Here is a 25,994-nt window from a genome sequence, read left to right as displayed (position 1 = left end):
AAGATAATAAAATTAACTCTGATTAATGTGTTCACACTAAAGTATAGCTTAGTGGTAAATGCATATAAAACAAGTATTCACTTGTTAAGTTCATTTTTTCCCCCTAAAACAAAGAATATTTTAAGGTGAATTTAATTAAAAAAAATCTTAAATGGGTCTTTTTTTTTTTTCTAACCACGTCATGAATAAATGTGGCCAAGGTATTAATAGATTGTTAGTAATATTTTTTTATCAGCATGCATACAGACCCAATGGAAAGTTTTAATTGCAAACAAATAAAAGGAAAATGCAAAGACTTGCAATCTATCATGTGAGTTTGGAACCTGTTCTGTTTCAGCAGCAGAACTTTGGGCGTTGCTCCAGGGATTAAAGCTAGCCAGGTCCTTGGGGATAAGTCCAATTCACCTGGAGTGTGATAATTTGGTGGTTGTGAATATGATTAAACGAGAAATGATACCGCTTTGATCATGTGGACCATAAAGCCAATTTATGTGCAGATTGGTTAGCTACTTTAGCAGAAAGTATCCCTTTAGGAGTCTATGTCCTTAATATTGTTCCTCCAAGTTTAGAGGATTGGTTACTCCAAGATATTTGTGGAATAACCTATTCTAGGTTTTGTTGCTAAGAGGTTTACCCTCTCTCATTTGTAACAAAAAAGAAATGTTGTGTACATTTCCTGCACAAATTTAAATATTATCGCATCACAACATTTATTTCTCTTATATTTAATATGATTGATGATTCCTATATCCAATAAAAAAAAATGTAAAAAGTAAAATAAATAAAAGAGTCCTAGATGTGTGTATAAATCTCTAGAGATTGTGGAATTTGATCATCTAATATTTCAGAAATCATATGCATTGTAGGCCGAGACTCTGGATTGCCGCACAAGCATGCATTTGCAATTTTCACGATTGTCATCAATTCTTCTTTAATTTCAGGCGCAGGACTTGGAAGCCGTTCGTCTATAACATCTTCAAGTTGTATGTTGGTTGATGAAGGAGACGACACAGAGAAGATGATTTCACCTGGATGCTTTCCGTTGATCACTTCTAGAGCCAACACTCCGAAACTATATACATCACATTTTTCCGTCATCTTCATCGTGTATGCAAACTCTGCCATCAAAAGTTCATTTAAAGAAAATGCAAAATTAAATACAAGATAATAACATTTCAGTTGGAAAAAATCAAAAAAAATAAAAAAAAGTGCAGATACTGGACCAATTATGTTAGTACTTTTAGAACCAAATGAATCATTAAGATTGGTTTATTGCTTAGTACAATTCAACTTGGTCAAGACTAAATAGAAAATAATGCTAAAATTTTACCTGGACCAATATATCCATACGTACCAGCCATTACACTCCAATGGGAAGAATCAAGATAGAGAAGCTTTGCGGTGCCGAAGTCAGATACGTGAGCTTCAAAATCAGAATCGAGCAAAATATTTTTGCTTGTTATGTCTCTATGAACAATTGGGGGTGAGCAATTGTGATGCATATAAGACAATGCATTAGCAACTCCTTTAACAATCTTTACTCTCTTACCCCAGTCCAATTCTTTAGCTTCTTCGTCGTTGTCCAGCACTGTAGCCAAGCTACCACCTCCAAGATACTCATAAACCAAAAGAATGTGCTTTGAATCGGAGCAAAAACCGTAAAGCTTTGTCATGTTTTTATGCCTTATTTCTGTTAATGCCCTTATCTCGTTCAAGAACTCTTGTCGATATTTCCGTTCACCATCACCAAATTCAACTGGGTCTAGCTTCTTTACCGCTACTATGATTCCTGATGGCAGATTTGCTTTGTACACAGTTCCAAATCCTCCTTTACCAATACAATATACAGAATCAAAATTATCAGTGCATTTTATTATCTCATCATGCATAATTCTTCCATTAGAAGTCGGAGCAAGAAATGGTTCATCTCGTTGTTCATCGCCTTTTTCCGCTTCTAAATCTGCTTTTCTTTTTTGCAAAAAGATATAAACTCCTAAAAGAAGCGAAAGAACTCCAAAAACAGGAAGGAAAATTGTTAGATACAACATTTTCCGGTTCTTTTTTGAAGTAAGGATTTTTGTAGAAGATGAACTGCAGGGCGGCAATCCTTTGACAATTCCACACAACCCTTTATTCCCTTGAAGTGCTTCAATTGTAGCATTTTGAAATGCTTTGTTGTTTGGAATCGGACCTTCTAATTCATTGTAAGATATGTCAACGGTAACCAAACCAAGCATATTACTAAAACCATGTGGAATAAAGCCGGAAATATTATTGTAAGAGATGTTCAAAATCTCCAAGCTCTGCATACCACTTAATTGCGATGGAATCTCTCCCTTGAAAAAATTACGGCTTAAATCCAGCACTGATAACTGAAATAACTTTCCTAACCCAATTGGAATTTCTTGGCTAAATTCATTGATGCTCAAATTCAAGTAAATAATATTAGCCAAGTTTCCAATGTTTTCAGGAATTGCGCTCAACCTGTTTGATGAAAGGTCTAGGAACTGGAGATCGGTCAACGATTCCAATTCTAAAGGAATGGCGTCGGAGAACCAATTGTCAGCTAAAATTAACATATATAAAGAAGTCAATTTCCCCAACTCCTTAGGAATTCTTCCAGATAATTGATTTGAAGAAAGATCAAGTGCTTGTAGCCGATTTGCATTTCCAAGCTCTGCTGGTACGGAACCAGTAATATTGTTATCTGCGATCAGTAAAGCGGCCAGTTGCGGACATTTTCCCCAGTTAGATGATATTTCTCCTTGGAGTTTGTTTTGGCTTAGATCTAGGAAATGAAGCTGAGGATAGACACCAAAATCTTCAGATATATTTCCAGTGAATTGGTTTCCCTCCAAACGAACTCTCTTGAAGCTCACACAATCTCTAAAGCTTTTGGGGATTGGGCCTCGAAGAAAATTATTATTGACGGTGAAGTTTGCAAGCACTTTAGTTTGGCAAATGGTTTGGGGCAAAGAACCAGTGAACTGGTTGTTGTCTAGTTGAAGTGTAGATAGTTTTGGTAGACTTGCTATCTCTTCAGGTATTGATCCAGAAAGGTTATTATCGCGGAGATACAAAGATTCGACCTCGCTTAAATTGCCAAAGGAAAGAGGGATTGGACCAGTAAGTCTATTCTCACTTAACTCTAGATCAATAATAGACTTTAAGTTGCCCAATTCTTCTGGAATGGAGCCGGAGAGCTGGTTTCCATAGAGATGAAGAATGATAAGACTAGTCAGACCACCTAGTGATGCTGGAATTTGGCCACAAAGATTGTTTGTATGAAGACTAAGCTTCTGGAGAGACTTCAAATTTCCGATTTCTTGAGGAATTGTACCGGAGAGTTTATTCTTGAACATAAGCAATACAGTTAGGTTTTTCAAGTTCCCAAAAGTGGAAGGAATTGGACCTGATAGACTATTTGTATCAATAAAAATTTCTCGCAAATTGGTGAGATTTCCCATTTCGGGAGGAATTGAACCGGAAAGTTGATTTTCATAGAGATATAATCTAACCATCTTGGTTAAATTACCCAAAGAAGCAGGAATAGGACCTTCTAGATTATTGGTATACAAGGCAAGCTCAGTAAGGGAACTCAAGTTCCCTATTTCTCGAGGAATCGAGCCATTAAAGTCATTAGCAGCAAGATGCAGGGTATCAAGTTTTGTTAACAAGCCAATTTCAGGAGGAATGTTTCCGTACAAGGAGTTATATGACAAATCAAGATAAATGAGTTTTGAGAGCTGAGTCAGGCCAAGCGGAATTGTACCAGAGAGTTCATTGATACTAAGATCAATATATGAAAGATCAGGAAAAGAAGAGAAAGAAAGATCATTCAGTGCACCATTTAGACCTGCATTCGTCAGATTCAACCTAACTACTCTGCCTCCATTGTTGCAAGAAATTCCAAGCCAATTGCAATGTGTCGTTCTTGAATTTGAATTGGAGGTGTTTTGAGAAAGAAGAGGCCATGAAGAAATATTTGACAGTTTCAGGTTATTGAGACTGGCTGCCCATTTGAGAAGAGCATTTGCTTCTTCAACAGAGTCTGAAGCAGCATAAAGCGAAGAAGGTAACAAAAAAAGTAAAAGAAAGGAAATAAGAGAGGGAAAATTGTACAAGGTGAAAGTTGCCATTAGGTGTTGTTTTTGCCTTGTTTCTTCAAATTATATATTTTCTTTTCTCCATTTATGTTATAGCTAGCTAGCTTGGGCGCTTTAACAAGTCTGTGGAAGTGGACCAAGACTCAATTAGTAATCAGTCATTTCTTTACTGTAAAAGGTGGGGCCAAAATTCATTGTTCACTTGGTTGACCTATCATGGAAGACTTTGACTTCCAATCAGGCGTTTAGTTTACGGTTTGGCAAAATTATGTTTTTTTAATTTAGCTTGCGATGATATCACCAATGATAATAATAATAACGATAATAATTACAATAACAGTAATTGTTTTCAAAAAAAAAAAAATAATAATAATAGTAATATCAACGAGTTAATCTGGGCGAAAATAACTCAAATTCTAAAAGCAAAATGTCCCGAGTTTACCGGAGACTGCTTTCCCTAATGAGACGCGAGTAGAAATAAGCTTATTACAACGGTTTAGAGGCACCTATGGTATAAATAAAAAATGACCATAAAATAATAATAGTAAAAAAAAAATTGCTTAGACTCATGTCATGAATAGCAAATTTCTCATTCTATTGTCGAAAAGATGTTATTTATAACCTACTTGAATTGATAATTTTGTGATTAATATTTATCTGGAGAATAATCCTTAACTAGAAAGAAGCAACACAGAGAAAGTGGTGCATTGTTAGTTCGTCTTCTCTCCTTTGCCGTAAGGAAGGGTTCCTGACTATGACCGTGTAAACATGCTGTGCGCCTATGTTTTTATCCATTATAGCATTCTTCCTTATGAGAAAAGATCTCCAGACCCAGCCACATTTTCTCAATCCAATTTAATGATTTTCAGAATTTGACAGTCTGTAGTTGTTAGCGAACTGAAAGTTTTTGTGCTCTTAGTTCAATAACTAAGACAACAGTTATTTTCAAAAACAAAAAAACTAAGACAACAGTTAAGCTTTTCCTGTAGCTATTAGTCAAGCAAGGCGGAGAAATAGATACTTTTCTTATGTCAAATTGATGCTGGAATTTGAGCCCATCAACCTGATCCAAATCCATTTGCTTAACTATATATACCTGTGTTCGATTCGATCTTTACCTTATTAATTTTATTTTAGGGAATCGTTGCCAAAATATTCAAATTAGAGTATAGTTATTACAACTCGCAAAAAATAGGGAATAAATGTGCATTAAGCTTAATTTGGTGGTTTAACCATGACTTGTATAGAATAGCTCACTTTAGAATATATATGTAATCTCTATAGTATAACTCTCCATTTTTACCAATATATATATATATATATATATATATATATATATATATATATATATATATTTATCCACAACAAATATGTTTTTAAAATTGTATTGATCGATGGTCTAATCATGGCACTATAGCCAGTTTTGTGAGTTCAATTGCTTAAAAACACAAAGCTTTTAATCTAATTTACTTCATTCAAATACTATATTAAATAAATGACTTCACTGAAAAGTATTTCAGCTCCGCCACTACCAATGGGGCAATCATGAGTGACAATTTATGGTTTAATTTTTCCAATCATGAGTGACCAACCGCCTTTCTTCTTTCTTTTTTTTCTCTCTCTTCTTCTTCTTCGGCGCGGCGACCTCACTGCCTCTCCTCCTCTCGTTTTTCCGACCACCAGAACCAGCGCCACCTCGCCGTCGCGTCACCGCCGCAGATGCTCAAGCCTCCTCCTCCTCTCTGGCGAGCGCAGCGATGGCAGAAGTCGCAGTTCTGCTCCACCGCCAGATCGCGTCTCCTGCTCGATTTCCGGCGACCTCATCGTTTTTCGGCGATCCCCCGTTAGTAAGGTGAGTCCAAAATGCCTTCTTGTTATCTTTAGATAAATAATTAATGGACAAACTGAATTTGAATGAGCCATTTGAGATGATTGAAGATTTGGGTTTTGTCAATTGATAAAATTTGGGGTTTTAGTAATTAATTGCCATATTTTGTAGATATTGATCTCAAAATCGAACTTTACAGGAAGCATTCTTTATTTTCAGTATACTATTGTTTGATCTCGGGCCTGCTGGCCGTCCGGCCACCGTGGCCTGTGGCGATGGTGGATGTTTCCGGTGACCGGAAAGTGCTAAATAGGCAGAATTTTGCACTCAACCCGTAGAGTATGACTATATTATTAGATTTGCAATCTGACATTGATTGATATTCAAACTATTGTTTGACTTGAATTTATAATTAGGCTTAGAAAGTATAAGACTGCAGAAAATTGGTAAATTAAGGATATTATGCCTTAACATTAGTTAATCAAGGATATTAGCTAAATAATTACATGAATAATACCTAAGAATGAATTAGTTATACAAAAGTAATGCTTAATTCTATTAGAAAATGGCTTAAGTCAATTTGATTTGGGTCTGAATTTAATTGTGATTATTTGTCTTGTTTGAATTTTATAGCTTTATATGGATTTTTAATGTTTTCTAAGCATGGAAATTGACATGAATTGGGATAAGAGGAGTTTTAATTTTATGTTGAAAATAGGAGTGACCGATTAGGCCTAGTTAAAATTATTATGATTCTTGTTAGAGAACCTTGATAGGTAAATACATTTAATTTTGAACTTATGAATGCGAAATATTCAGAATGATTGTTATGAATCCAAACGCGAAAGATAAATTGAAATATTTGAAATAGTAGGTTTAATTCTTGCTAGGAATAGTTAATCGGTATATTTTAAGTTGTAAGTTAGATCTCTTAGTAGATGTATTCTTTAGATTTTAATTTAATAGAAGCATTTGTTCGTAATGGCTAATATAAAATTTAACAAAGGGTATAAATATGTGGTTATTATCTTTAAGCAAGAATGAAGAAATGAAAGCTCGATAAAGAGTACTATAATAGTTAGACACTACGAAACTATTAAGTGAAAGTAATTGAAATTAACTTAATGATATAAGTTTTATTCGATTATATATATATTAAAGCTTTCATTTGTTTGGTAATTAGCTATAGAAGCTAGTTATAATTATATGAAGTAAATAGTGATCGTCATTATCATTGGAACATGATTATTGTAAATTAATGGTTGAGTGTTGACATTGTTGTTTTGGAAGGAGGATGGGGTTTTAAATTGATTGATTGCCCGACGGATGGGCTGTGTGTATTGATTGATAAATATAGATAATGTTATTGTGACATTTAAACAGATAGATAATCCTATTTTTAGGGGAGATGTTGTCGAAATTTCGATAGAACCTAGATCAGTTTTAATTAATAACATAATAAATAAGCTTGTTTAGACAAATTCTATAATTTGATACATAATAAATAAAGTGCTCTAATTATTTATTTTCGTTATTATTGTTTATTATTATTATTATTTATTTTATTGTTGTTGTTTATTGTTAATATTATTATTTATTTATTCATTTATTTGCATTTGAGAATGGATGTCTAATTGTGCATCGCATTACGACGTGCAACTGATCAATATGTCTGCATTTGATTGCAATGTTTGATTAATTGTGTTGTGATAATGTTATGCTTTGTTTGTGTGGAATTGGGATGAAGTGGACCACCGTGGGTTTGTGAGGACGGTCTGTGATATGGATCCTGAATATGATATGATATTTGACCATCGGCCGGGAAAATGGGAGATCGGCGCCCCCGTGTGCACCTGATGATATGGATTATGTGGAAAACCACAGGATGACTTCTTGTTGTTGCGCACCTGATAATCTAGATTTGATTGTAGCCCACAGGGTGGCCTCCTGTTGTGAGCACTTGATGATCTAGATTGGATGGAGACCACCGGGTTGCCTCCTGTTGGTATGGAAAAGAAAAGAGAGAATGGAAAAACAATGAGAGGACTGGTTAGTGAGGATTAGACCAGTTGGCTGTATAGGGGATCGGCTCCCTGGTGCACATGTATGAGAGGGCGAGCCATGTGTGACGACGGCTCGTTGGGGTTTCAGGTGGCGCCACTGACTAATTTCCACGTGATGTAATTATATGAAGATGTTTATGATTGTGAGTGCTGGTGATATGCCATTTGTGTGACTGGTTGCGTGAGCATATAACTAGTCGGATGACTAGATTAATATGTGTACACATTTGTGTGACTGCGTGTGTTGTGCAATAATTATTACTCCTCAGAAAACTCACATGTCTTGTTTAAATTTTTCAGGAAGTAAGTTTTTCTTTAATTCGGTTTAAGCTATGTTTGTTCACCGCAGGGTTATTAAGAAGTTTTCCTAGTTCCATAATTATTTTGCTATGTAATTATATGTATAAGAAACTATGTATAACAAACAGTTAGTAACTCCGCAGTTGTAGAATTTACATACATCTAGTCGTGTAGTAATACAGATGAAGTAATTCTGTTAGCCCATATTAAAAATGTATTGTATTGTAAATGGGGCTCGAACTGTGAAATGTTGAAGATGATAAATTAGGCCGAGATATAATAAAATTTTGAGGTATATTTTTCATATTAATATAGGCTGAATGGTTGAAATATATATTGAGATAATAGATTTTAGTGATTCAGGCTTACTACGGGCCTCGAGGGCTTTAAGCTTACCTGAGCCCTAGTGCCGGTCCGGCCCATGGAAACGGGTCGTGACATTAAGGCATAGCCTTGTAATAATTGACATATATGACCTATATTAAATTCAGGTTCGAATCACCCTTTCCAACTAAAAATTTCAAAGAATTTTATTTGCAAATACTTCACATGTCAGATTTATGATGTGTTAATTTTTTTTTAAGATATCTAAGTAAATCTGCCTGTATCACCAGACGGATTAATTAAGTGGTCACTCAATTTGTCTAGTGGTACAGGCGGATTCAATTTAACTAATTAAATGAATTTTACTTTTTGATACGCACAATCTTTATATTTATGTCACTGATTTTTTTTAACCCTAAACAGATTTCACATTTTATGAAATTAATTCAATTACATAAATTTATTAGGTCAATGAACAGAATTTTCTCAAAATTTTCTAGCAAAAAGTTACATTATTCTTATCAATTAGTATAAAGCAACCCTTTAAATTAAGGTATAATTAGGTAAATTTTTAAAATAAGATAAAATTGTGGAAAAAAAAATCGTAAATTGAAACATATTAACCTAAGCCCCCCTATGAACGTAAGGTACACTTACTACTTTGTGCACGTTTATCATGATCCGCTACCTACCATACCATACCATTTATCATGTGCTTAGTTGATGATATATATAATCCAAAATAGTAGGTCAAACCAAATAATCATATTAAACAATTTTCAATTAATTGATTGTCATTTGTCACCAATAACTTAATCAAGGGAATTATCACACTACTAAGGCAGTATAACACTACTAGGGCAATATAAGCCACGAGGGACAATATACAATTATAAAGTACTAATTGGTGAGAAGATCAATTGAACCCTTGACCAAAACAGACCAAAACAAAGGTAATAACCCTATAACATATGCAACTAAAGTACAAACTATTTATATCCCATGATTTGATATTTAAATATGTTAAGAATTGAACAAAATTATTTGACTAATAATCAAATGACTTTATCGAAATAATTACAAATTTAGACAACATTATCTTTATATAATTGTGATGTTTCAAAAAAAAAAAAAAAATGCATGGTAACATACAAAGTGGCATTAATAAGGCATATTTGAGTTCAATAGATGATTTTTACAAAATTGAAGGTTTGATCATGAAAGAAAAAAACATTATAATAAGGAATAGTCGTAAACCCTAAAATGAGAGTACGGATACTATTTAGAAAATCAATAGCTCTCCAACTCTGCTTATTTCTATTTTGGCTCCTCTAATAACAAGGAAAAAAAAAGACTATTAAGTAGTAATTAACATCTTATGTATTATAATGTTAGTGTATGATTAGAAATACTATCATTTGAATCAAAATATTATTTATAATTGGTTTGGTGTATATGTGGTGTAGAAAAGACTTATTTACTCGGTTCATGGTCTATCTATTTATAAACTAAACCAAGTAAATACAATATATATATATATATATATATATATATATATATATATATATACTATATCAGTAAATACAGAACAAATATATATACACCAATTAACATATTTGATCAAACCAAGTAAATACAATGTATATATACACCAAACAGAATCGAGTCCTATCAAGTCTCTATAATATTTACTAATTGTATAAAAAACTGATAAAAATATTTTCAATAATATACAACAGATTAAAAACATAAATCAACATATTTTATGAATCAAATACGAAATTATGGAATAACACCAATAATGAGAAGAAAAATAATTAAAAGAGAAAAAATGATAAGAAAATAATGAACGACAGTGAAAGGAGAAATAACAATAAGAAAATAATGAGAGCTAAACAAAAAAATTGGCAGCAGAAAAATATTAACATATTGAAAAAAAGGAAACGACGATGAAAATAAGAAATTAATATAAAAGGAAACACCAACATATTAAAACACTAAAATATTAATAAACTAATACCCACTACTAAAAAATGCACAATAATAAAAATATATTATAAATGGCAATAATTTAAATCCCAATATTAAACTGACATTTTTTAAAATTAAGTTTTAAAAATTAACAATTAGTACAATTTTCTGAAGAAAATATATTTTTTGTTGTAACGATAATATTAATATTTCTAATAGTTGATTAGAAAAAAAAGATACAATAGTAATAAATTTTAATAAAATTTTTCATTAATTGATTTGATGCACGGATGGTTAACATGCGCAAGTTTTTTTCGTGTAACAACAATATATAAGCTTTTCACGTTATGTGACTTATCGACCAAAAAAGCGTACATGCATTGGAAAGCACTGAATAATTCCTCAGTACACATATTAAGGAACTTGGCTATAAAATGTGTTTTTCCAAGCTAGCTACGACTAAGTAGCTCTGCTTTATTTCCTCTGTTTTAACTGGAGCAAAAGCCGGAGACCCTGTTCGGATTTGAAGGAAATGGCTGTCGGAGGTTTTGCCGTTGACGGGCCTGTCGGTGGCTTTAACGGCAAGATAACTATATCAGTTGTGATTACTTGCATCGTAGCTGCATCTAGCGGCCTCATTTTCGGCTATGACATTGGAATTTCAGGTATTTTCACTTTATTTTCATTATTATCTTCAAATCAATTCTTTGAAGTGCATATAGTACGGAGAAGAACTGTTTTGCTTTTGTTTTTTCCCCATGAAAGGGAATATCTCGTCAGTTAATTGGTTTGATCTTGTGTAATCACCTTCCTAGCTGTTAAATTTTGGAAGTACAGAAAGGTGTAATCTTTGAAAGGTAAAGAAACTGCAGTGTTCAAACCTCACAATTTATTGCCAATTTAATGAAAATTATAAAAACGTAAAGCTTATTATTTTTAGGGCTGTTGATATCTTTATGAACTAAAAGGAGTAAATTTGAGCATTTGAAACGTAAATGTCTTTATCATGCAATGATATTTAATTTTAATCAATAAGATTTACTTATTTATTGAAAATTGAAGTTGGCCTTAAACTTAAAACATCCATTAATTTCCTCAATAAAATAAAATAAAATATCCATTAACATTTTCATTTTTATTCCAAGTGAACCAAACAAGCCCCAGGAGAGAAGTTTAGTTATTAATTATTCAAGAAATTAAAATAATAGAGTGAAATGAAAACGATAGCTTAAGCTCACTGTATAACATTTGTCAGAGTTTTGTTGGACTCATACTGGTAGTTGAAGTTTGGTTGGGACCTCAAAATTTCTTTGATGTGCCAAAATTTGATAGTTGAAGAACTGTTTTTTATTTTATTTTATTTTTAGTTCTACTGAGGAAAAATAATGTTAGAATCATTGACTGGTAGACCAATTACTCCAGCTATTGGTCTTCAAAAAGTAAGAGAATCCTTCTTTTTTTTTTTTTTTTTTGTGGTCACCATGAGGTGTAATGAATAAGAAGGAATAAGACAAAATTAAATTTCATTTTCCTACTTCTTTTTTTATTTTTTAGCACACATATCTCCATGTTCGGGTTAAAAATAGTATTCCATTTCTCTACTTTTGTTCGTAATTCATTTTTTTGGTCCATATGGGGCGGAAGCAACTAGGCCTAAAGGGGCAATAGCTCCCAATATAAAAAAAAAATCAATTTATAGTGTTAAAAAAATTGGAAAAAAAAAAAATAGTTTGGCCCCACTTAATCAAAATTAATGTTTAACCTCTCTCTAGTTAGGTAAGTAAATCCCAACGAAATGAGGAAAATCTTTTCTGAATATATACAAATTAACTCATCTCACAATTTTGTAACCAATAATAAAAATAAAATAAATTCATTTTAATTATTAATTATTTCTTAACATAAATATATCAATTTCTGAATTACAGGAGGTGTAACAACGATGGCGCCATTTCTCAAGAAATTCTTTCCATCAGTATTGAGGAAGGCATCGGAGGCCAAAACAAACATGTACTGCGCATATGATAGCCAGGTTTTAACAGCATTCACATCATCGTTATATATAGCTGGGTTATTTTCTTCCCTCGTGGCTAGCCGTCTTACTACCAAATTAGGCCGCAAGAATACCATGGTGCTAGGTGGCTGCACTTTCCTTGCCGGCGCTGCCATGAATGGTGGTGCTGCCAACATTGCCATGCTCATCCTAGGCCGTATCTTGCTTGGTTTTGGAGTTGGCTTCACTAACCAGGTTAATCAACACATTTGTTAAATTAATTAATGCTATTAAATCCAATATTTGGTATATAATATGAGAATATTTAATTACTAACAACGTGAGACGGGTTAAAATGAAGGCAACTCCTGTTTATCTATCGGAGGTAGCACCACCAAAATGGCGAGGCGCATTCAACACAGGGTTCCAATTTTTCATAGGCATTGGTGTAGTATCGGCTAATGTTATAAATTATGCTACAGCTAAGCATAGTTGGGGCTGGCGTCTCTCCCTTGGCCTTGCCATAGTACCTGCAGCTATAATGACAATCGGAGCACTGCTTATTTCAGACACTCCTAGTAGCCTGGTAGAACGTGGAAAGCTTGAGCAAGCTCGAAAATCTCTAATCAAAGTTCGAGGAATCGATACTAATGTGGATGCTGAGCTTGCTGAGCTTATCAAGTCTAGTGAAGTAGCCAAAGCTGCTCAAGAAGAACCTTTTGTGACTATTTTTGAAAAGCAGTACAGGCCTCATTTAGTAATGTCAATTGCTATACCATTTTTTCAACAAGTAACTGGGATTAACATAATTGCATTTTACGCCCCTGTTCTTTTTCAATCAGTTGGCTTTGGAAGCAATTCATCTTTAATAGCTGCTATAATACTTGGATTAGTTAATCTTGCTTCAATTTTGGTGTCTACGGGTGTGGTTGATCGTTATGGTCGAAGATTTTTGTTCATATTTGGAGGGACTCAAATGTTCATTTGTCAGGTATGCTTTTAATTGATCATTGGAACTGATGTTAATTATCTAATCATCGAGTTTTTATGCAGTAATACTATATTAAAGCATCTTCAAGATTATGAGATTTAATGTTTAAATCCCAATTTGAATTATATTTAACTCAGCGACATTTCATGTATAGGTAGCAGTAGCTTGTGTGCTAGCAGCGACAACAGGCGTTTCAGGCACGAAGCACATCTCCAAAGGCTACGCCATAGTAGTACTGGTTTTAATGTGTATATATGCTGCTGGTTTTGGTTGGTCATGGGGTCCTCTAAGCTGGCTAATCCCAAGTGAAATATTTCCTATGAAAATTAGACCTGCAGGTCAAAGTTTAAGTGTGGCTGTAAATTTCGCAACCACATTTGTTCTATCACAGACGTTCCTGACCATGCTATGTCACTTCAAATATGGGACGTTCTTATTCTATGCTGGTTGGATAGCCCTGATGACATTTTTTGTTGTATTTTTCTTGCCAGAGACGCGAGGAATTCCTCTGGATTCAATGTATCAAGTGTGGGAGAAGCACTGGTACTGGCGTCGGTTTGTTCAAGGGAAATTGTAGGCAAAAGTTTGCTTTACAATTATGGTTTTAATCTGGTTACAGCCTTTATGGGAATAACATTTTGTTAAGACAGTGTTAGAGAGCTTAATTATATTTTATACAGTATAAATGACACAAAAAATTCAACATTCTATATGTATAATTGTCTTATTTTATTTCTATTTTTGGTCCCTCCAAACGTTAAAATCTACATCCATCTAAGAATGGAAGGTGTGCATAATTTAAGCTACGAACCCCACAAACATCATAATTTGGGGCAATTATTATTTAATCCTCCCACAAGATAGCAACCAAAGTTGGTTCAGTTCCCGTTCCATCTTATGCGACGAATCATAAGCCAAACCTTATATCAATATATGAACCCTAGTTCTTTGTAATAATTTCATAACTTCGCTGTGTCGTAATAGCCGGTGGATGTTTTGCTGTTAACGCCCCTGCTAATGGCTTCAATGACAAAATAACAATATCAACAGTAACATTTAAAAAAAAAAAAAAAAAAAAAACATTTTTTCATTTGATTGGTGCATGGGTGGTCCGCTAAACCAGGTCTAAGCAAAAAATTTCTAAATAATAACATCCCTGATACTCCTTTTGAGTATAAGTGTTTTCACTAATTTGATAAATTTAATAGAGGGTTATTCATGTTGCTCTTGTTTTCACTAATTTGGAATATATGGTTACATTATTTCTATTACAAGTACAGTGTAATTAATTTCTTCTATCTTTTTTGAATTGCCCAACTTTTCATAAGAAAAAAATAAAGATGAAAATGGATAAACAATGGTAATAGTTTACTTATATACTTAGTCTTATGCCGCATGTGCGGGGTTAATATTTATAAATAATTGATATAAATTAAATTTGATTGAAAAATATAAATAAATTAATATGACGGAAAAAAATAATAATTTTCATTCACTCTTTTTTTTTTATTTTTTTGTGACTATAATAATAAAAACTACTAATCCAATTTTTTCTATAAATTTGAAAATGATAAAGAAATTCTACACTAATAAATTAAAAACAATAAACTCACTTTCTTACCTAAACTAAAAATAATAAACATAAAAATTGCATTTGCAAATTAAAATAATTACTCAAACCATAAAATTACCTGAATGTAAAAGAAAAGAAACTTTAGGAATCGTTAATCATATATGTCTTTTCTCGAGATATAAATTTTTATTACTATCTAAAAATATGTTAAACATAAAAAAGAAAATAAGAATTTGTAAGATAAATATAAGAGATGTAGTACTTCTATACATAGTACTCAAAAGGGAATTAAAAAATAGGATAATTAAATTATAAAATAGTAAAATATTACATCAATTTATAGTTTGGTTATTAATTATTGGAAAAACTAATTAGTATTCTATTATTAGTACACAAAATCTATTATTTATATTATTAATCATTGCAACAGAAAAAAAAAGCTTTTATTATTGAAATAAATTTATTATATGGTTATTAATTATTGAATAAAGAAAATAAAAAGTTTATAATTTGATTTCTTCAAATTAGATAATTAAATAAAAATTTTAAAAATAATAAATTTCACATCATTAATTAGGTTTCATAATATCATGCTATGTAAGCAAATTTAATTGAGTTTTTATATATTTATATAGATAAATATATGCTAAAAGCTAATATAGCAGTACTTCTATTTGGAAAAAAAAAAAAAACAAACAAACAAACACAAAAATAACGTTGAGAGTAATATTATTTGGGGGTGTATGACCAAAATAATGTGTTTGTAAAACTATTTATAGAAATAATATGATTTTAATCATTATAATTTTTTATTGAGGAATTTCAAAAAATTTCAAGAAACATGAAAATGTATATGGTACGTGAGATTCAGTATGACTAAAAAACGATTCATTATAACAGAATCCGATTTTCTTTATTCCCTAATTTCTCTATTTTAATCAAACATGCTCTCTCTCACTCTGAGACGGCGAAACCCACCAATGCTACTGTTTTACCTCCCCTCCAATGCTAAAACGCTTCATCAAGAAGGCTTGGGAGTCCCAATCCTCTTTAGGTAAACCTATCTCTCTTTCTCTTCCTTCTTAGATATTAAAATTTCAAATTTGTCTTCTCTCTTCAAAAACATTTTCTCTTTCTTTCTTTCTCCCTGTTGACGACCTCTCTCTCCGATCTATTTTGTGCAGTACCTTTTAGAGAGAGCAAAGGGTACACATCTCATGTACATCTCTTTTATTTGCTTAATTTTATATTATGTGCATGAGAACTCTGAGTTATGAATCTCTTGATTTGCTTTTGTCTTACTAAATTAAGATCATTGCATGTGCTCATCTATTGATTTTGACCCATCTGATGAATTGAAAGAATTGAAACTGAAAAGCAAGTCAAAACTCTGATGGTGGTGATGATTTGGTAAGTGGTTGATTTGTCAAGAGATAAAGCCTCGCAAAAGTGCTTATTTTGCCAAAAAATATATATATATATGTTTAAAAAGCCTTCTTTTCCATTGTCTTTTTGGATACTGTAGAAAAGATGAGAATCCTTTATGATTTTGACCATCGTGAAGCTTTTTCAGCTTCTTTCTCAAATGGGTATCCAATAATTTTTTTATATTATTATCTTTTTCTTTATGGAAAATAAGATGATATGGCTTGGCTGCTTCCATAAATAAAATAAAATTGCCAAACATGCAATCGTGAACTGCCATATGTTGAGTAAGGGAACGTGCTTCTAATAAGTCTTTTATATTGTGCCTAATCCCAGAGTTAGTTCGATTGATTAAAATTTTAATCTATCAATTTTATTTTATTTATGGAAGCAGTACGCAAATTAATTAAGGAATGGATCTTTTTTTTTTTTTTATTGAATTCAATTTTCTATGTCCACTCAGCTTGACAAATCATCAATTGCCACATAAGTTGAAGACACTTAATTAAAAGCTTTTAGGAGATTAAACACCTGCTAATATTTTCGCTGAGACACCAAAATGAAAAATTTTGATAAGTTTAGACACTAAACTTATTTGTTTCTACTTTCTAGGAATTTCTTGTATATATATTCTTGTCAAAAAAAAAACTGTAATTATATCAAAAAATTTTTTTTTGGTAAATAATATCAAGAATTGTAGAACAAAATTTTTCAATTAATAATCAAATGATAGAGCCTCAATTTAGTGCAGAATCTCAATAATTCAGATTTGTACAACCTTCTCTTTTTAAAATTGTGATGTTTTAAAAAACAATTGCATGCAAAACTTAATAACCTAAGAAAAATACAAATTTAATCAAAAGATGACGCTTATCGGCCCCCACCAGTTCTGCTTATTTGTATTTTGACCTCTCCAATGTTTAAATTTTAACTCCATATTTCTTTTTTATTTTTTTTTTCATTTATCGGAAAGTTTAATGGGTCGATTAATGCCTGGAAATAAATATTGTGAGCTGTAGAAAACCGCTGCCTCCTTATCTCACCAATTAACTAATTAAATAAGAATATTTATAGTGAAGAAGACTCAAACAGAGGTAATTTTCTTATCACTTCAATAATGATAAAAAGAATGAGATGAAGGGATAACAAGACCAAGGGAGTATTATCGTGGTATAAATGTTGTAACAAATTAAAAATAATGCATGAAAAAAAAAAACAATAATGCATGAGCTTTTCATATCTCTGTGACTGTTTTACCAATAAAACAAGTGCATATACAAGAGAAAGCACCGAGTAATTCCTCCGTCCACCCTTTTCAGGAAACTTGGCTATAAAATGCATTTTTCAACCTCGTTAGCTATAGCTAGGTGCATCTTTTTTTGTTGCTCTGTTTTAACTTCAACAAAAGCTGGACCCTGTTCGGATTGAAGGAAATGGCTGTCGGAGGTTTTGCTGTTGACGGGCCTGCCAATGGCTTTAACGGCAAGATAACAGTATCAGTTGTGATTACTTGCATTGTAGCTGCATCTAGCGGCCTCATCTTTGGCTATGACATTGGAATTTCAGGTATTTTTGTTTTTGTTCATTAACATCTTCAAATTAATCCGCTACTGTTTTGTTTTTTTTTTCCCCCTTTAAAGGGAATATATCAACAGTTAATTGGTTTGATCTTGTGTATTCACTTCCGTAGCTGTCAGATTTTGAAAGTTTGAACCTAGGAAATGGCGAAAATAACTAAAAAGGTATAGTCTTTGAAATTTTTGCATTACAGGAGGTGTAACAACAATGAAGCCATTTCTCAAGAAATTCTTCCCATCAGTATTGAGGAAGGCATCGGAGGCCAAAACAAACATGTACTGCGTATATGATAGCCAGGTGTTGACAGCATTCACATCATCTTTATATATAGCTGGGTTAATTTCTTCCCTTGTAGCTAGCCGTCTCGCTGCCACAATAGGCCGCAAGAATACCATGGTGCTAGGTGGCTGCACTTTCCTTGCCGGCGCTGCCATGAATGGTGGAGCTGCCAACATTGCCATGCTCATCCTAGGACGCGTCTTGCTTGGTTTTGGAGTTGGCTTCACGAACCAGGTTAATTAATGCTATAAATTTCATACTTTGGTATAATATGAGAACATTTAATTACTAACAACGTGAAACGGGTTAAAATGAAGGCAAGTCCTATTTACCTATCAGAGGTGGCACCACCAAAATGGCGAGGCGCATTCAACACAGGATTCCAATTTTTCATCGGCATTGGTGTAGCATCGGCTAATGTTATAAATTATGCTACATCTAAGCATAGTTGGGGCTGGCGTCTCTCCCTTGGCCTTGCCGTAGTACCTGCAGCTCTAATGACAATCGGTGCACACCTTATTTCAGACACTCCTAGTAGCCTGGTAGAACGTGGAAAACTTGAGCAAGCTCGAAAATCTCTAATCCAAGTTCGAGGAATCAATACTAATGTGGACGCTGAGCTTGCGGAGCTTATTAGGTCAAGTGAAGTAGCCAAAGCTGCTCAAGAAGAACCTTTTGTGACTATTTTTGAAAGGCAGCATAGGCCTCACTTAGTAATGTCAATTGCTATACCATTTTTTATGCAAGTAACTGGGATTAACATAACTGCATTTTATGCCCCTGTTCTTTTTCAATCAGTTGGCTTTGGAAGTAATTCAGCTTTAATAGCTGCCATAATAATCGGATTAGTTACTCTTGCTTCAGTTATGGTGTCTGCGGGTGTGGTTGATCGGTTTGGTCGAAGATTTTTGTTCATATTTGGAGGAACTCAAATGTTCATTTGTCAGGTATGCTTCTCATTAACTGTTTAAACTAATGTCCATTAACTAATCAATGAGCTTCAATCCTATAATACTATACTGGAGCGTTTTCAGGATTATGAGATTCGAAGTTTAAATCCCAATTAAAAAATAAAAGAACATTAACATATTGTTATCTATTGGTTGACTATGTATTTTACACGTGGCATTCTTATGTATAGGTAGCCGTAGCTTGTGTGCTAGCAGTAATAGAAGGTGTTTCAGGCACCAAGCACATCTCCAAAGGCTGTGCGATATTAGTACTGGTTTTTATGTGCATATATAACGCTGGGTTTGGTTGGTCATGGGGTCCTCTAAGCTGGCTAATTCCAAGTGAAATATTTCCGATGAAGATTAGACCTGCAGGACAAAGCATAAGCGTGGCTGTAAACTTTGCAACCACATTTGTTCTGTCGCAGACATTCCTAACCATGTTATGTCACTTCAAATATGGGATATTCATATTCTATGGAGGTTGGCTAGCCCTGATGACAATATTTATCGTACTTTTGTTGCCGGAGACAAAAGGAATTCCTTTGGATTCAATGTATCAAGTGTGGGAGAAGCACTGGTACTGGCGTCGGTTCGTTCAAGGAAAATTGTAGCTTTACAATTAATTATGGTTTTAATCTGGTTATAGTCTTTATGTGAATAAAATTACGAAGTGAAGTGTAATAGAAATAGTCTAAGGCAGCGTTCGGAGAGCTTATTATATCTTTGATATTCACCAATAAAAATAGAGAGTACACTTTCCCTGCAAGATAATGCTTCTTTTTAAAAAAAAAAAGTCCATATACTTACATTATTTTAAATTTATTCTATTATTTTTTTAATTTTTGACCATGTAATTATTAACTTTATGTGCGGTGCCCACTCAAGTGGGACCCACAATAAATTTGAGAGAAAAAAAAAAAACACACGTTTGTTTTTTCTTTTCAAAGGTTTGCAGCCAGCTATTCAAAGGTTGGCATGCCATTTGACAAAACAGAGTGCCGTGCATTGGTAATGCACGGCGCTCTCTAATTCTCTCATTCCCTCTCCTATAAATAGTAGAGGATGTTCCTCAGTTTAATGCACACAGCAGAAATACAAAGAAAAAATATAGAGAGTTAGTTATTTAGTTTTAGGAAGGGTATCTTAAAATTCGGAGAGAGAAAAATAGTGAGGAGATTATTTTGGGGTGTTTTTGGGAAACACTTTTGTGTGCCACTATTTTTGTATTACTCTTTCTGTGTATCTACTATTTTTAATAGTGGAAGAATGATTCGGATTTTTATCCCGTGGACGTAGCCCCAAACAGTTAAAGGGTGAACCACGTACATATCTGTGTATCACAAGGTTACTTTTCCGCTGCGTTAATTTTCTCTTAATTAGTTGAAAGGGCCCAACGAGTGGTATCAGAGCTAATACCCAACAACTGGTATCAGAGCTGATTCCTAGCAAGTGGTGTTAAAGCTGATCCCTAACAAGTGGTATCAGAGCCGAAGGTTTCAACAGGTCTAGCCGGTCAGATAGCGGTACCGGATCCATGGATATATTTTGAAAATAAATATACCACGACGAAGAGAAAATTACAACGAGTCCATTGGTGTTGTCCGCTCGGAAAGACGTTGCAGAATCGACTTAGTGATGAATAGTAAAATAGTAACTCGCGGTTGATGGTGAATAGTTACTATTGGCGTTACTATTGCTGAGCCCGTCACTGATAAGCCCTTTTACGTATAGTACTATTCACAAATACAGTACTATTCACGTATAGTACTATTTTCGTGCACAGTTACTATTCGAGTAGACTGTTACTATTCATGGTCACTATTGACGTATACTACTGTTCACGTATACGTTTATGTTGGTGATGATATTCAGCACAAGTCAAAATGGACAAGCAAAATGATCAGTCTAAATGGTGGGAATTACCATATATGGAGAAATGAGAGATCTCCTTATGGTAATCAGAATGCATTTGCCCGTGTTTAGTTGAACTAAACCGGAAGACAAGACTGATAAGGAATGAGTTTTCGAGCATGCGTCCAAATCTTGGTTGGCAGATTTGATGATGAAGGTTTCTGGAGCACCTTCAGAAATAGTCAATGGAAGCTCACAAAAGGTTCATTTGTGGTAGTTAAAGACCGGAAAAAGATCTACAGGCGGTGTCTTGTGTCGAAAGTCTTCCCGACAAGAGGAGGTCGGGCGGCGTGTCCCGCAAAGTTGTAGCGGCGGTACAAGATGGTTGGCAGATCTAATAGATTATCGTTGGAAAGGAATATTGGACTGCAGTGAAATGGATTTTCAAGATATCCAATCACATTTGCAGGGGGAGCTGTGTCGTGGCAGTCAAGATTACTGAAGCGTGCAAAGAGTTGCTGTGTAACAACAGAACCAAGACCGGAAAAAGATCTGCAGGTGGTGCCTTGTGTCGAAAGTCTTCCCGACAAAAGGAGGTCGGGCGGCGTGTCCCGCAAAGTTGTAGCGACAATACAAGATAGTGGGCAGATCTAATAGATTATAGCTGCAGGGATGATGATGGCTAACGTTCCCACTTGAGTGTGCAGGGGGAGATTTGTTGTGCGGTACCCACTCAAGTGGGACCCACAATAAATTTGAAAAGAAAAAAAAAAATAAACACACGTTTTTTTTTTCTTTTCAAAGGTTGGCAGCCAACTATTCAAAGGTTGGCATGCCATTTGACAAAACAGAGTGTCGTGCATCTCTCTAATTCTCCCATTCTCTCTTACGAAGAAAAAAATGTAGAGAGTTAGTTATCTAGCTTTAAGAAGGGTTTCCTAAAACTAGGAGAGAGAAAAATAGTGAGGAAATTATTTTGGGGTGTTTTTAGAAAACACTTTTGTGTGCCACTATTTTTGTATTACTCTCTTTGTGTACCTACTATTTTTAATAGTGGAAGAATGATTCGAATTTTTGTCCCGTGGACGTAGCCCTAAACAGTTAAAGGGTGAACCACGTAAATATCTGTGTGTAATATTTCTATTTTTCCGCTGTGTTATTATTATTCTCGTAATTTTATTGCCGGGACCTTAACACTTTATATATTATCCCCACTAGCTAGATTTTCTAGATCCACCATCCTGTGTACACTTGCCATTTGCAAGTCAAAATATTGATTCCCAGAGCTTATATTCATCTTCCGCTTCCTGTCTCATTGTGGACAGAAAAGATTTCGTGTAACAGGAAAAGGATTTACTTACGGGAGGAAAAATTTCCTCGTCTCGTGCACGTGTCGCACGAATTTGCAAAAACCATTGGTAATTGGTTTCTCAGCCTCTTAACAACCTTTTAAATTAGCATAGTCCATGAGTTGTCATGATGGGCTTGAGTTTGTAGTGTTTAAGAAGGTTATTAAGCTGGGCTTCAATGTTCAATTAAAACTACCTGACAGATATGAATTTAATTGACATTGTAAAACAAATCCACTCAAGCATTTTAAAAAAAATTAAAAATTAAAAAAAAAATCAGACTCTAATGGTATAGAATAATTTTTCCAATTTCAAATAAGATTGTCAATTTACATTATAATTTGTCAAACCCTACCAATTAACCTAATAATAGGGATTAAAATAATTATCTTGTGCTTACTAATCATTAATCACCATTAACTGAACTATAATGAATGCAATAGCATTAGAAAAATGATGCAATTCTAATGAAAATAAATAAAAAATAAAAAAAAGAAAAGAAAACATGTGTTTCATTATTATTTGAAAAGTCTAAATAAATTATACAGTTGAATCAAAAAGTAGATGTTCTGGTCAGATTAATGTGCTAATAGTTTCTAAGATGTTGATGTCTTACATTTAATAACATGGTAGGCTAAATCAAGTTGGACTGTTATTATTATTATTATTATTATTATTATTATCATCATCATCATCAAAGAAAGTGGAGACAAAAAGCTTAAATTGATGGTGGTGGCGATGAGGATGATAGTTACCGAAAACCATAAAAATTGCCATGGAAAAGTTTAAGTTGCAGGAAAAATTAAGCCCAACCAGTTTACACCTAACTTGGGCCAATCTCAATTTTATTTTTCTTTTTCAGTTTTTTTAGGGTCCATCATTATAATGATTTGTTCCCTAAATTGGTTGGTGTTAGATGAGATGAAAGTAGCTCTCAAATCAATTCACTTTCCCTCTTAAACCCTAAAAAATACACTAATGATGACAATTTGGTTACCAGTTGTTAGTTCATTTTACTATTATGATCACGTGGCATGTTATTGTTAGAGCATTTTCATAATTTAATTTTGAGTAGTTTGAAATTTAATGCTTTGTCAAGCTTTTTTCTTCTAAAACCATAAAAGGTTATGGCTCCCTAAGCTCAATCTTGTTTGTTTCCATTTTTGTATATGCCTAACACTCTTGTTTTCTGCATTGAAATCATTTGAATTTCAAGTAGTTCAAGAAAAATTATATTGATCCCAAGTAAAATTAACCTTTTCTTTTGTTAATTTCTTAACCAAGCAATATTGATCAATTAATAGTTATTCAAAGGATGTAATTTAGAGCATGTTTGATTTAGTTCTTTTATATGGATTCTTTGGCTAGTTGTTTGTCACAGTTAAAAATATAATTATTTTCATAGATGATATATTTTTACTTTTTTTAATGTGAATATATTATTTTCTATTTTAAAGTGGTATATAAATAGAAACATTAATTAAATATTTTTATAATAACATTTAATAGTTACATGTTATTTCAATAATTATATTAAAAATAATTCCATAAAACTATTAAAATATCAAAAAATTATTAATAATACTTAAGATAGTTTGATATAATAGTTCAATCGCAATAGATTCCACCCTAATGATCATAGGATCGAGTTATCAAGTTAGCATCTTGAAAATGGTTTTTTCTGCTTATAAAACTAAAGTTGTGAAATAATTTTTTCTATATTTTAATAAATTATTAGAAAATAAATCACTCTTGCTGCATATATAAATAAAACTATTAGACATAAAATTAAATAAATTGCAAGGGTTTGAAGCTTGAACTATCAGAGTCATGGAATGGAGAAACTGATAGAAATATGCAGTAGAAATGGTGAAAGTAATGTGGACCCACATAATAGATTTTGTACACCTAAAAAAGGGTCCCATCCAACATAACTGCTTGATGAAAAAAATTAATGTATGGTTGCAGTGAATTGGTTGATAGTCTAATGAATGAATAAATTTCCATACAAAGGAAGAAATTGTACTTTGGAAAGGATAGTTTTGCCCATTCTCTTTTCTTCTGTTGGCATCACATTTAAGTCACACTCCTAACTGAATTCTCCTTTTTTTTTTTTTTTTTTTGAAAGAAGAATTCCTAATTTCTAAACAATACTGGACACCCTAATTATTATATTTAGCTAAATATGGAACAATTATATTGGATTAATCACCTCCTATTGCCTTTTTGAACAAGGAATATTGAAAATTACATATAATAAAAGCTTAATTTGCATTATCTACATATAAATGTGTGGAAAATTACAAGATTAATGTTTTTTTAATTATAATTAAATGGCATAATGGATTTATTATTATCATTGTGGAGAAAAGGGAATTGAATCAAGAAATTTATATAGGCTCTATTTGGAAAAATTATATATAAGAATTCAATTGGATTTAATTGCATTGATAGAATTGGAAATTGCATTGAATTCTTGAGTGAGAATCGTTTTAAAAATCGTACAAATGACTTGAATTTAATTTATTGTCTTAATTATGCTTGTTTCTTTAAAAATAATTGATAATATCATAACTTTAAGTGACTATATTATACTTTATAATTACGTGATTTGATTAAGAGCCTAATCTAATTAATTTGCATTCTCCAAAAAAAAAAATATATATATCTACGTAAAATAAAATTTTGTAACATCAAATTTAAAAAATGATGTGATTTCAAATATTCAAAATTGATTATAAAACCAATCTGATTGAATTATTTATTTTCAAGAAATATCACATTCCTAAATATAAAAAGTTAATAGAATAGGACTTATTTGAAGTAAATACTTTTGGAATTCTCTCGAGGAATTATTGGAGAAAAGCCTAAAGTTTGCTCGAGTTCGAATTCTCTCGATCACAATTGGTTTCACCAATTGAGTGAGCCAATGAGAGGATTACCCATGTTGGATAATCCACAATATTATTTCGGGCTATAAAAGTCTCCAATAAATTAAAAAAAAAGCCTAAATTTTACACTCAATGGTCTCTTAAACCTAGAAATTGTTCTTCAACCTCAATCAACCAATTTTGTGACATATGAAAAATGGGGAACTATATATATATTTAAAATCATTAATTTGCCTTTTACGTTATTATCTTACTTATTTTCAGTTTCCATATATAGATATAAATGTTGTATGTATAGTCATAAACTAATATTAAAAGAAGGCCGGTATGACTAACCCGATTGTCGGTCCAAAACATAATTTTAATTCCTAGCACCTAATTTAATTTAATTTGATGTTAACAACACCAGTAGAACCTTTCAAAATTGATCAATTTAAGAAAGAAATTTAAAGGGAATTTAATTACGGGATGATGATGCAGAGTAGATTCTGACAATTATTATTCTTATAAGTCACGAAA

General features: G+C 32.7%; 3 protein-coding genes across 5 annotated transcripts; 2 read left to right on the top strand and 1 right to left on the bottom strand.

The window, feature by feature from the left end:
- Positions 1-643: 643 nt before the first annotated feature.
- Positions 644-4,299, bottom strand: LOC105630604 (uncharacterized). 2 transcript variants are annotated; one of them, XM_012212471.4, is made up of 2 exons: positions 1,331-4,299; positions 644-1,118 (listed from the first exon to the last, which is right to left on the bottom strand). In XM_012212471.4, the coding sequence occupies exons 1-2, from the start codon at positions 4,137-4,139 to the stop codon at positions 793-795; spliced, it is 3,135 nt and encodes a 1,044-aa protein (XP_012067861.2). In that variant the 5' UTR covers positions 4,140-4,299; the 3' UTR covers positions 644-792. The 2 variants fall into 2 exon arrangements, with proteins under 2 accessions (XP_012067861.2, XP_012067862.2); XM_012212472.4 differs by having other exon boundaries at positions 1,355-4,185.
- A 6,720-nt stretch (positions 4,300-11,019) lies between these two features.
- Positions 11,020-14,288, top strand: LOC105630605 (sugar transport protein 5). Its single transcript, XM_012212473.4, has 4 exons — positions 11,020-11,257; positions 12,521-12,840; positions 12,947-13,576; positions 13,731-14,288. Exons 1-4 carry the CDS (start codon positions 11,125-11,127, stop codon positions 14,151-14,153), a joined length of 1,506 nt encoding a protein of 501 aa, XP_012067863.1. The 5' UTR covers positions 11,020-11,124; the 3' UTR covers positions 14,154-14,288.
- Positions 14,289-16,089: 1,801 nt separating this feature from the next.
- Positions 16,090-20,142, top strand: LOC105630606 (sugar transport protein 5). Of its 2 annotated transcripts, XM_012212475.4 has the most exons (6): positions 16,090-16,203; positions 16,334-16,355; positions 17,894-18,140; positions 18,346-18,665; positions 18,749-19,378; positions 19,573-20,142. In XM_012212475.4, exons 3-6 carry the CDS (start codon positions 18,008-18,010, stop codon positions 19,993-19,995), a joined length of 1,506 nt encoding a protein of 501 aa, XP_012067865.1. In that variant the 5' UTR covers positions 16,090-16,203; positions 16,334-16,355; positions 17,894-18,007; the 3' UTR covers positions 19,996-20,142. The 2 variants fall into 2 exon arrangements, with proteins under 2 accessions (XP_012067865.1, XP_089582265.1); XM_089726139.1 differs by lacking the exon at positions 16,090-16,203 and having other exon boundaries at positions 16,211-16,355.
- The last annotated feature ends 5,852 nt before the right edge of the window (positions 20,143-25,994 follow it).

This window comes from Jatropha curcas, chromosome 9, assembly GCF_041381405.1.
Source record: "Jatropha curcas cultivar XTBG-Jc1 chromosome 9, XTBG_Jcur_1.0, whole genome shotgun sequence".
Taxonomy (NCBI): domain Eukaryota; kingdom Viridiplantae; phylum Streptophyta; class Magnoliopsida; order Malpighiales; family Euphorbiaceae; genus Jatropha; species Jatropha curcas.
This window is presented reverse-complemented; position numbering and strand designations above follow the sequence as displayed.

What these genes read in the sequence shown, in the direction of transcription:
- LOC105630604 (XM_012212471.4), bottom strand. Translation starts at nt 4,139, where the DNA reads ATGGCAACTTTCACCTTGTACAATTTTCCCTCTCTTATTTCCTTTCTT. An exon ending in GTATGGATATATTGGTCCAG is followed by an intron (nt 1,119 to 1,330) that starts GTAAAATTTTAG and finishes TTTTGATGGCAG; the next exon opens with AGTTTGCATACACGATGAAG.
- LOC105630605 (XM_012212473.4), top strand. Translation starts at nt 11,125, where the DNA reads ATGGCTGTCGGAGGTTTTGCCGTTGACGGGCCTGTCGGTGGCTTTAAC. An exon ending in GAGTTGGCTTCACTAACCAG is followed by an intron (nt 12,841 to 12,946) that starts GTTAATCAACAC and finishes GTTAAAATGAAG; the next exon opens with GCAACTCCTGTTTATCTATC. An exon ending in CTCAAATGTTCATTTGTCAG is followed by an intron (nt 13,577 to 13,730) that starts GTATGCTTTTAA and finishes TTTCATGTATAG; the next exon opens with GTAGCAGTAGCTTGTGTGCT.
- LOC105630606 (XM_012212475.4), top strand. Translation starts at nt 18,008, where the DNA reads ATGGCTGTCGGAGGTTTTGCTGTTGACGGGCCTGCCAATGGCTTTAAC. An exon ending in GAGTTGGCTTCACGAACCAG is followed by an intron (nt 18,666 to 18,748) that starts GTTAATTAATGC and finishes GTTAAAATGAAG; the next exon opens with GCAAGTCCTATTTACCTATC. An exon ending in CTCAAATGTTCATTTGTCAG is followed by an intron (nt 19,379 to 19,572) that starts GTATGCTTCTCA and finishes TCTTATGTATAG; the next exon opens with GTAGCCGTAGCTTGTGTGCT.